Source organism: Amphiura filiformis, chromosome 18 (genome assembly GCF_039555335.1).
Source record: "Amphiura filiformis chromosome 18, Afil_fr2py, whole genome shotgun sequence".
NCBI classification, from domain to species: Eukaryota; Metazoa; Echinodermata; class Ophiuroidea; order Amphilepidida; family Amphiuridae; genus Amphiura; species Amphiura filiformis.
In genome coordinates, this window is record NC_092645.1 from 1,794,628 (window position 1) to 1,806,384 (window position 11,757).

General features: G+C 40.0%; 1 protein-coding gene across 1 annotated transcript; it reads right to left on the reverse strand.

The window, feature by feature from the left end:
- Positions 1–6,180: 6,180 nt before the first annotated feature.
- Positions 6,181–10,886, reverse strand: LOC140139674 (C-type lectin mannose-binding isoform-like). Its single transcript, XM_072161376.1, has 4 exons — positions 10,772–10,886; positions 10,220–10,381; positions 6,838–6,926; positions 6,181–6,324 (listed from the first exon to the last, which is right to left on the reverse strand). Exons 1-4 carry the CDS (start codon positions 10,884–10,886, stop codon positions 6,181–6,183), a joined length of 510 nt encoding a protein of 169 aa, XP_072017477.1.
- Positions 10,887–11,757: the final 871 nt, after the last annotated feature.

Consider the following 11,757-nt stretch of genomic DNA (forward strand, 5'->3'; position numbering starts at 1 on the left):
TGAAAAATTAAAAATAGCCTCACTTTCTTTCTAGAGAACTGCAGATTGCACCTTAATGTTGAATCTATTTGAGGAAGATCTTTACGACCTTTAATAACTTGGAAGGTATAGGCCTATAGCTTTAAGGGTCTAAATCTCGTGAATACAAATACTGAATAAAGTTCATAATTCATTTAGCCTATTAAAAACGAAGATAAGTAGATTATTAATATTAGGGTCATATGATGTATATTTGTAATTTAACCTTAAGTCTCTCAGAAAAGATTAGATATAGGCCTACCGTTATGTTTACTAAACGGTTGCAACTAGGCCTACCAAGGAAGCACAAACGAACATTAACATGATTAATTTTGAATAGGGGATGTCCTTCTCATATATTTAACAATTTAAATTTTTTGAAATTCGCGATGCAATAAAAATTTTGGGGCAAATTATTAAAAATGGCAATTTTGACATTTAACAGTTCTCAAAGTAAACTTAATAAATCGAATGATATCTACTTGAAGTGTATGTAGCTGGGATGAAAAGCCAACTATCAATTGACAAATTTGACCTTTCATATATAGATTTTTCCCCAAAAGACCTAAATTTTGTTGGGGAACAATCTATATCTTCAATAGGAAAGGTCAAAATGTTCATATGATTGACGGCCGCTCGTCCCAGCTACATACACTTTAAGTATATCATTAGATTTATAGAATTTACTTCGAGGACTGTTTCAAAAATATCAATTTTAATCTCGAATTTCAAAAATTATTTGATACCGTACTAGAAGGACATTCCTCGTATTCAAATCAAAATGCAATTAGATATGTCTGATTTGCTCTCAGGTCCCACACAAAATACGTGAAAACGTTGCTATCCGAGCTCTTAAGCTCTATCTATTTGAAAAGAACTTTATTCCACAAATTCCACTAGCCTAGTCTAACTAAATATTACTGGTACTACTATTTACGCCTAGCCATATTTATAGGCCTGGTCCATGTATGCTTCATAATTCTGCGCTTATTAAAATATCATTTTGTCAGTGGGATGTGGACTTCCACGAACTTGGTATCACTATCACTCAGTTTATTATTTTTAAAAATAATTGTCATTTTGACATTGAAATTCATGTCAAATCATCAAAGACACATCTAGTCTGCCCTACCAGTAACTTAATGTCTAAAAAAAAATACACTAGAGATAATGATTTGCGCTTACAGAGCGCAGACAATCGCAAGGCATGTAACTCTTTAATGACCATTTGACCTGACCTTTGACCTTAATGTTTCCCGGGCCACGAAGTTTGTTGTCACCGAAATTGAGCCCCCATATCCATTACAGAAAATGAAATTACGGTATAAGATTTGACCCCAGTTAACCTTTGACCTGACCCCTGCAAAGTGTTCCAACATATCCCCCTGGTCATTAATTTTGTTGTCACCGAGTTTGAGCCTTGTACCCCTTACAGATGTCCAAAAAAAATTCATTTCTAAAATTTGACCCCTGCATGACCTTTGAACTCACTGACTCCTGCAAAATGTTTCCCTGGTCATGAGATTTGCTGTCACTGAGTTTGAGTCCAGAAGAAGAAATTATAAGATTTGACCCAAGATAACCTTTGATCTGACCCCTGCAAAGTGTTCAATATATTCCCCTGGTCAGTTTGTTGTCACAGAGTTTGAGTCCCGTATCCCTTACAGAAAATGCATTTCTAAAATGTGACCTTTGACCTGACCCCTGTAAAATGTCCCCCGGCCCTGGTCATGAGATTTGTTGTCACCGAGTTTGAGCCCCATACCCATTACGGATGTCGAGATAATGCAATTGTGAGATCCCCCCTCTTAATGACCTTTGACCCCAATTCTTTGTACAACTTTTAGACATTGGCTAAGGCGATGCAGGTATGCAGGTATGCAAGTGACGTCATTGTATTATGTAATTTGTGGAAGATGAAGCATTTTTAGTGAAAATCACAATTTGGCCATAAATGACATATGACCTTTGACCCACCGAGTTGGACACTGGCCTAGAGCATATGGCTACGATGACTCGTTATAGGTTTGACAGAAGAAAGAAAAAGAAAGAAGAACTGACCAAAAAACAGTACAATCGCAAATTGAAAATTTGCGATTGTAATGACTCTAGCACATGAGCATTGCTGCATGATATGACTAGGGCTAGGCTCTAGGGGCCTAGTTTCTTAATTATACAATAAACATTTGCATTTCCCCCAGGCCCGTAGCCAGTACCCCCCCAAATGCCAAAGGCCCAAAAGTTCCCCTTTTTTAACCCAAAAGTCCCATTTGCGAGCGCAGCGAGCGAAAAATAGAGGTTTTTAATGCCTTCTGTAATCTTGGTCCGTCCAAAAATGTCCAAATCCGCCCAGTCCAAAAACTTCCAAATTTTGAAAAAAGTCTACTTTTTCAAAATCAATACCCCCCCCCAATCAATCCAGACTACGGGCCTGATTGCCCCCAGCAAATATTCCAAACTGGCATGACTGGGTCTTGTACAAGTACAAGTCATTAAGCATGTCAACTTCAAGGCACTGTTTCGTGTCTCGAATGGTGCATTCATGATTGTACAGCATGCATGGCATGTGCAGCAGGCATGTAATTTAACTGCTCAGTAAGCTTAACTACGGTATTTTAACATATCCTGATAATACAAAATGGAAAACCAAGTTGAAATATAAATCCAGCAATGTGTCCAAAAGTCAAGTAGACCTTTAAAGAAAATTTAAATGTTTACTAACCTGTTTTATTTGCAAATTTAGGCCTCAAGTTTATGTTCGTCACACGTACGCGTACAACTCCTTTTGCTTACTGATGTACATCAGAGAAAATAAAGGTAGAGAAGCGACACTCTCTGCAAACTGCCTATACCGTGCTATACAGCGGTTGAAGACATGCAATTCGCAAGCGTCGTCGCCGGCCAAGTCTTACTACGAACGTGTAATGAGAAGATACCATAGAGTCCTACATAGAGATCTGAGGAAGAGACGGTCCGAATTGACCTAGTGACCTATAATTTATTAGAGAATCACATTTTTTAGAGTATAAGTCCGCCCACCGCTGTCAATCATTCTAATGAACAAATGAAACAAGCTCTGGCATTCTGGCAATGACGTAATCCTAATTATAAATGAGAAAATCACATTGTACATGTAAATGTCTGCTGTACTTCATGTCTTCCAACAAGTGCCGGAGTGTCGCTAGCCTGTGTACATTGGGCAATATCCGTTCTGGAAAAGTGTTGGGCGAAAGCGATACTACTACAATTTTAATCCAAAATTTTTTAAACTTTTGAATGTCCAAACATGGTGATCTAGGATTAGAAACATGTTTATAGGTAAAAATGCGACCAGAACTAACGAATATCCAAAAATTTGAAATTGTTTTTCAACATGTTTCATAGGCCTAGGCCGACTAGCCTACAACTCTAGCGTGATGCAGAATTCACTGCTTGCCTATCCAGATCCAAATCCAGATCCTACATCAAGTTCAAACAAACGGACACATTCAAGGCATTATGTCATTGATTGATGCGCCGTCCCGCTCGTGGCAGTGGCATCAGTTTTGCACTCGCGTGTGCGTAGGCCTACCCATAAACACTTGTGTGCGTACTCACAAACACTTGTGCACGCGCGTACGTATACCTTCAATAATTTGCAAATGTGCGTGCGTACCTATAAACACTTGTGAACGCGAGTGTGCACTTGCAAACACTTGCGAACTCGCATGCGTAGGCCTACCCGTAATAACTTTCGCGTACCCATAAACACTTGCGAACGGGCATGCGTAGGCCTACTCGAAAACACTTGCAAACTCGATTGCGTAACGTACGCGCGTGCGTACCCGCAATAACTTTCGAACACAAGTGCGTACCCATCAACACTTGCGCATGCGTGTGCGTACCCGTAAACACTTGCGCATACGCTTGCGTACTTGCAAACACTTGCGAACGTGCATGCGTACGCATAAACACTTGAGAACGAGTGTATTCACGCAAACACTTGCGAACGTGCATGCGTATACTCCCAAACACTTGAGAACGTGCGTTTGTACTTGCAAACACTTGTGTATGCATTATGTGTATACTTGCAAACACTTGCGAACGCGCGTGCGTACCCGCAATAACTTGCAAACGCATGTGCGTACCTATAAAGACTTGAACATGTGCATGCGTACCCATAAACAATTGCGCACGCGCATGCGTATTCGCAAACACTTGCGAACGTGCGTGCGTACCGGCAATGTACGCAAGCGTACCCATGAACACTTGTAAACATGAGTGCGTACTCGCAAACATTTGCGAACGCTTGTTAACACAATTGTGCACGCGTGTACATACCCACCCACAATATCTTGCAAACGTGCGGTATAGGCCTACCTATAAACACTTGCCGTCCCCCATGAAAAAAAAAATTAGAGAGGGCGTCCCCCCCCCCCCAACACTCCCCCTGCTTTCTCCGACTATGATCGACAACATAGGCCTATGATGCGGCCGGCCCACCCACTCCCACACCCGGTTGCCTCCCGCGTATGGGTGCCGACCTCGATATGCCGACCTTGTAGCTACTACACCGGCTATGCCGCCGTGGCGATACCCGGGCAATTCCCGGGGCGATATGATCGGGTTAGTAAAATAGTTTGAAGATATGCGAATAGGCATATTAGGGACCGCTCACAAACACTTGTTAGGGGGCTGATGCAAAAAAATCATCGCGAAAGTTTTCCGCCCCTTTCAGATCTCTAAAAATTCAGCCTCCCCCCTTTGACATGAAAATTATGGGTCAATCCCATAGAAAATCATATAAACTCAATTTTCCTGGGAAAATTTTTGGTCATTTTTTCAAGGCCCCTCCTCTACCCCTAGGAGGGTCAAAACTAAAGCCCCTCCCCACCCTTTTGCATCAGCCCCCCCCCCTAACAAGTGTTTGTGAACGTCTCTTGCACCAACTTCACCATGTTGTAGGAATTCCCATATCAACATCAGCCCGCCAATTGAGCGGCGACGGGGCCGTATAGCATACCCCGTACCACCCGGTGTTTTCGCGTAAGTATTTGAGGTAGTGCACGCCGCGCGCGCCACTTGAAGAAGGGAAAGGAAGTTCGGTTTAAATCGTTAGATCATGCGGATTGATATATAGAAAAACTTGGCTAAAATTTCAATGCTATCGACCTTTATGTATTATACTAGGCATATGCATATTTTGTCCTAATAATATTTTATGTAACGTCATTAAGTTGTGCATTGAAACATTGGTTGAAATCAGGTTGAAATTTCAACGTTGTATCAACGTTGAAGTTTCAACCTGATTTCAACCTCCTTAATTTTTGCATTGAAAGTTTGTTGAAACATGGTTGAAATCAGGTTGAAATTTCAACGTTGTATCGACGTTGAAATTTCAACCTGATTTCAACCAATCTCTAGGTTGAAATCGGGTTGAAATCAGGTTAGGTTATATTTCGACGTTGTATCAACGTTGATACAACGTCGAAATCCTAACCTGTGCCCACTGGGGGGTCATTGGCGTGAGGACTCTCTTTTTGTGTTATGTTTATTATATTTAACCGGTGTATGATTATTTCTATATATTCTGCTATATGCATATATGGGCAGTATATATATATATGGTCCACAAGTTATAAGTCCCCTCCTAAAAGTTTTCGAAATAAGTCGAATTTTTGTTTTACCCATGTGGACCAATTTATAGCGTCACACATCATAGCGTTCACTCTTAATGGTCAATTTGTGTAAGGAAAGAGGCCGTTTTAAAAGTGGCACCGGATGTCCATATAGCAGTCAGGATTTCTATAACAAGCACACGAATATAATAGGCCTGACCTACTGTATTGTTTGAGAGTTGACTTCTATGGACTCAGATGCCACTTTTAGCACTGTTTCTGACAGAACGCAATGACGTGGGACGCTATAATTTAGTCCATTGTGTAAAACAAATAAGGCTACACATATCTGTTTACACATTTGCAATTCTTCAAATATTTTTTGATTTATTTTGAAAAGTATTTAAGGGGAACTTATAAGTTGTGCCTATATTTGAAATGTCAGACTTAATTCCACACAAAATGTTTATATAAAACATTACTAAACTATACGAAACTATACGCAACTTTAGTGTATACATGTTGAGGGGCCAAGTGGACTTACGATCTTCTTGCGCTCAGGTCTTCACTTACCTTTCGGTCTCTTGCAGATGTAACCTATTGTAGCTGTACAAGGCTTGTCATTCCATGTACCACTAGGGAACAAATGTGTGCAATTTTCGGTATCACCACCGTTAGGTTCACCAGGGTTCCAGGCACTGAAGGAATACTATAATTAAAATGATTCATGTCGACAAAACCGAAATTAGTAATCAAATTGGTGTAATTTTCAGCACACTTATTCCCCCATTGGATGTTGTGCCAAATGTCTCCAGATTTTACTTTCAGCACGTAAGCTACTTGGTTCAACAGATGCTGATGCTGATGCTAGTGTTTCGACAAAATTGATATTTAGTGTCGACAATATCAAGTATTGTAAAATGGAGATGCAGTGTGAAACAGTCATATCCAGAAGATTATCAAATGTGTAGGCCCATATTAAAATTCAAATATCGTCACTGGTCGGGAAAAACCTCATCATTATGTACTTTTTGCCCTTTAACTTGGATGAAGCAACCTCTTCAATATTAAGTTTACACCTACAAGGCTTTATCCATGTTCAAGGGCCAAAAGTACATACGAGGTTTTTCCCGCCTCATAACAATTATTTCCTAAGATGTTTTAAGAGGTTGCAGAGGCGTGGGGAGTTCGATCAAAAGGTTTAATTAAAAGTTTTACTCACATTTGATCCATCTTCCCATATCCAGGTATCACCTGTTTCTATATCATTTAAACCAATCCACAGTTCAACGTAATATGTGGCTATAAGTTCTGAAATATCGAATAACCGTAAAATGTTCTTAGTATTCGTAGAGCTATTATTTGATAATAGTTTTACGTGATACTCTTATAAAATCCTCAGCAAGGAACAGAGAACTTGTATGAGGGAGTGGAGTGTCAGTGTCCACCATTTTGAATGCAAGTGGCCCATATTCAAGTTTTAATGTATTTTTCTTGATCCAAAGCAAAACATAATAAAAATATGCATATGCCATCTCCATGTTGCGTGGTGACATGAATGTAAAAAGTACTTTTTCGGTGTAGTTACTGTAGTATGTATCTGATACGTCGGATATCACAGATTCAAACCGTGGTTTCCAAATATATACGCATGTTTATCAAAGTTTGCTTAAGTCTTCCCCTGGCGCCACAAAGCATAGCTACGTGAGGTACCAGACAGTGACTAATCCAATTCCAGTTATTTTGCAAAATGAAATTCACAAAAAGATGTAACGGAGCAGTCAAGCTAGCTCAATCAATGAAGCGTTCGATTGTGGTGCGAGAGGTTGCGAGTTCCAACCCTGGTGGTGGCTAGTACGCTCTCGTTAAAATATAGTTAGCTTGAAATTCCCTGGACAAGGAACTTACTGCTAATTGTCTCGTTGAAACTCGGAGAGCTGATCCTGGCTGCGACGGTCATTTGTGGAATTATAGGATGTGCGCTCTTGATGCTGCAAAGCCCATGTATTATTGTTATGGAATGATGTGAACCGTAGTGGTCAACGACAACCTGTAAAGTGTGCTGAGGCTTGTGGATCAACGTCCAGGCGTTGTGCCTGTGCGAAGCACACTATAAATCCCTGCGCTTTTTTTTCAACTCAAAATATTTTGCAAATTTGTAATTGTCCTAACATGATACACATTTAGGACGAAATGGTGGGTAAGGACATGGAGCCCGTTTTCTACCCAAAGTCACTATGATCATAGACCATAACATAAAAATATTGATATTTTCGTCATGTGCTGTAAAAAATTTTAAAAATATGGACAAAATTTGTTTCACAAATTCAAAATTAATTATTGTGAAAAATTGTCTCACCGAGGAGAAAAAAAAATGTCTCGCCGAAGTGTTAAAAAATTTCCTTCATCGACAGTGGACTTCGGGTATGTATATAAATGCGCTTTTATAAATGCGCACGTGACATCTACAAATCGCCATACCGTGTTCAACGATGTAAGGTACCCGGAAAAGGAGAATTCTTTTTGCAAAATAGTGGCGTTGATTGCAAAGGGCAAAATAATTTGAGCGAAACATACACTCTCTATTTAGATTTTCCATTACGGACTGAAAAGCTAGATATATGACCCGTTGAAATGCTTTGGGTGGACTACCATCACTTGGGAATGTGGAAGAATATACATTCCATGTTGTTAACACATCCAAAGTCTATTCAGAGTCAGTGTGTCTATCGGAGATAGTCAGAAAGTGCTCAACTGCAAAACAGGAGCGTATTAACAACATTTTACTCAAGTTAGACTATCTTTTGAATAAAGTGCTCAATCCCAAAAGTGAGAGCGTATAAACATTCAAAAAACCACGCCCATCCAGAATAGGTAGTCGTTACGCTGAGTTTCATGCCTAAAAGGCAATCGTCAGACGACACGATGAAATGCTTTGGGTGGACTACCATCACTTGGGAATGTGGAAAATCTACATTCCATGGTGTCAACACAGCCAAAGTCTATTCAGAGTCAGTCTGTCTATCGGAGATAGTCAGAAAGTGCTCAACTGCAAAACAGGAGCGTATTAACAACATTTTACTCAAGTTAGACTATCTTTTGAATAAAGTGCTCAATCCCAAAAGGGAGAGCGTATAAAAATATATAAATAAATAAATAAATAAATAAATAAATAAATAAATAAATAAATAAATAAATAAATAGATAAATAAATAAATAAATGTTTTGTTTGTACATGGGGGGTGCTGTGCAATAATCATTATCCTTCGATATCCATGATTTATCCTTGCAAATTTATAGCATCGAACCTCCAGCCAATGTTCCTTGCCAGTGCTAGCCGCGAAACAAGGTCACAACTATAGTCACTCCCTCAATGGTCGTCATTTCAGTGGTTGACAGTGATGTAATGCAAATATGGCGCTGGCCATCTGGTCACGTGCGCATTTATAAAAGCGCATTTATATATATAACCGAAGTCTACTGATCGAGGTGCTAATTTATTTTGCTACACGTGAACATCCTTGGTCGGCTGTGTGTGATAAAAGTGCCTATCAAACGAGGTCGGTGTTTTAAATGCACAATAGCAGCTCTCAAATGCATGTTATATGCTATTGTGGCCCATTGTAGACCTCCTTATAGACCTTTTTCCCTCTATCCCACAATGCACTATTCCAGGGGGGTATGACGTAGTTCATCAACCTCATAGATCGTGTGCATCCGATGGTCTTTGCCAGGCCTTTGCAATTATTTTGTCTTAATATGGGCATACTGATTCCATATATGCGGATTATCGTAAAGGTCATCGATGTTACTAATTATGCAATTATTGAATACACGAGTGATGCAGTTACGGAGCGATGCAGAACATCTGTGTAAGAGATTTTGTGTTCGTTTTATTTTCAACTCCGAAAAAAAAGTGAAACGGACGCCGGTAAAATATCACTGCGTGTCCCGTCATCAGTTTTTCACCATTAGGTCTATAAAATGTATGCAAAGTTAGGTTTCAATAACAGGAAACTTTTTTGGGTGAATACACCATGTCCATAAGGCATAGAAATGTTGTTTTTTGCCCCCGAAAGGTATTAGTGACCCTGGCGCCATTATCATCATTATCGGGGATTCCTTTTTTGTGATGAAGGCACCAGTCGAAATGTCCGTATTCCAGAATGTGATGAACATAACTCTGTACTCCCCGGGGAGATGATGTATTTTGCGACACTCATACCCCCTGGAATAGTGCATGATGGGAAAGAGGGAAAAAGGTCTATACCGAGGACGGTTCTCGTTTGCATGTAGGTCCACGGCCTAAATTTAATAGATAGAGGTTATCCACATTATTCATGTGTGACTTCTAACAAAAGGCGCTGGTTCCCTTATTAGTCGTCATTCAAACAAAATCGGAGCTACTTGCATGACTTTGGCGGGCTATTTTGAAACAGCCATTGTTGCACATACAGGTACTTCTTTGGAAAATCCTAAACAAGGTATAGCAGTTGCTAATAGGATATGCAGCTTATAGAACACGGATAACCTCTATTACGCGTGTATCATTGATTGCCTGCAAAACACGCCCCTACATCCTTCACATACACAAAATAACTTACCTTTATGGAAAGCTTGCTCTTCTGTGCTTAACACACTGGTGAGAGTAGCGTATTCATTTAGGCAATTAACACGCGCTTGTTCATAAGTATATGCCACTTGATTATTAACATAGTAACAATACTCGCCGTAAGGTGACCAATTAGATATACACTCAGGACCATCTAAAATAATGAAAATAACGGGAATGAAAGCCAAAGTTAAAAAATAAAGTTGCTAAAGTCTTGAAATAGATTCATCAGGATCGTTCATAGTTCATTTGATTGATAAAGGTTCTTATTCAGATCCAATTAAAATGATACTACTCACTCAGAAATATTTCAATTCCTTTCAGGAATCTTGTTCACTCTGGTACTGGTGTTTCTAGATGTTTTTAGAACCGGCAACACTCTTGTCTGGTTTTGATGACGTCACCAAACTTTCTTGTTGCCGAGTATTTATGACCTGGTCATAAATTTTGTCCAGTCGGTAGGCCCCCTCGTCCTTATTCATAGTGTCTTTTCCTCTACTCCTGATTTTGTCCAGTCGGTATCTTTGCTTGACAGGAAAGATACCATCGTAACCGAGACGGAAGACCAGGCTAAGGAGGAGTCCCACATAAAACAAGCCCTCGCGAGATGTGGTTATCCTGAGTGGTCCATCAACAAAGTCAAAGCGGACAAAGAACATCCTAAACCCAAGAAAGAGCCCCCCAAGACAGCAAGGAGAGGAGCAAAGGTCTTGTGGTTATTCCCTACGTGGAGGGTCTCGCTGAGAGTATTTCTAGAGTATTTAAGAAACATGGCTTTTCAACCATTCGTAACATGTTAGTCCATCCCAAAGACAAGCGCGACCCATTACAATCAGCGGAAGTTATCTACGAGATACCATGTCAGAATTGCCCTAAAACCTACATCGGTGAAACAGGCCGCTTGTTTGAGACGAGACTAGCAGAACACAAATCAGAAAGTGAGAAAGTAAGCGCAAAGAGCTCTACTAGGTCTCAAAGAAAAGCATCCGCCTCAGAAATTCATAAGTCAGCTATCGCAGAACATGTTGCTCACAAAAATCATGTCATTGGGTGGGAGGAGGCTCCGGTCATAGACCAAGAATCCGACAAAACTACACGTTGGCTAAAGGAAGCTATCTGGATCAGGAGTAGAGGAAAATACACTATGAATAAGGACGAGGGGGCCTACCGACTGGACAAAATTTATGACCAGGTCATAAATACTCGGCAACAAGAAAGTTTGGTGACGTCATCAAAACCAGACAAGAGTGTTGCCGGTTCTAAAAACATCTAGAAACACCAGTACCAGAGTGAACAAGATTCCTGAAAGGAATTGAAATATTTCTGAGTGAGTAGTATCATTTTGATTGGATCTGAATAAGAACCTTTATCAATCAAAAGTTGTTAAAGGTACTTTATTGTACTATAAAAAGTTCAATCGACCAAAGTGGAAATAGCAAGTGATGAAATCGGACCGTCCTCCTTTGGGCTTTGCTTACCGTCAGGCTCAGTAGTAGTTTTATATGCCGTCGTTGTCACGTGTTCTGTTGT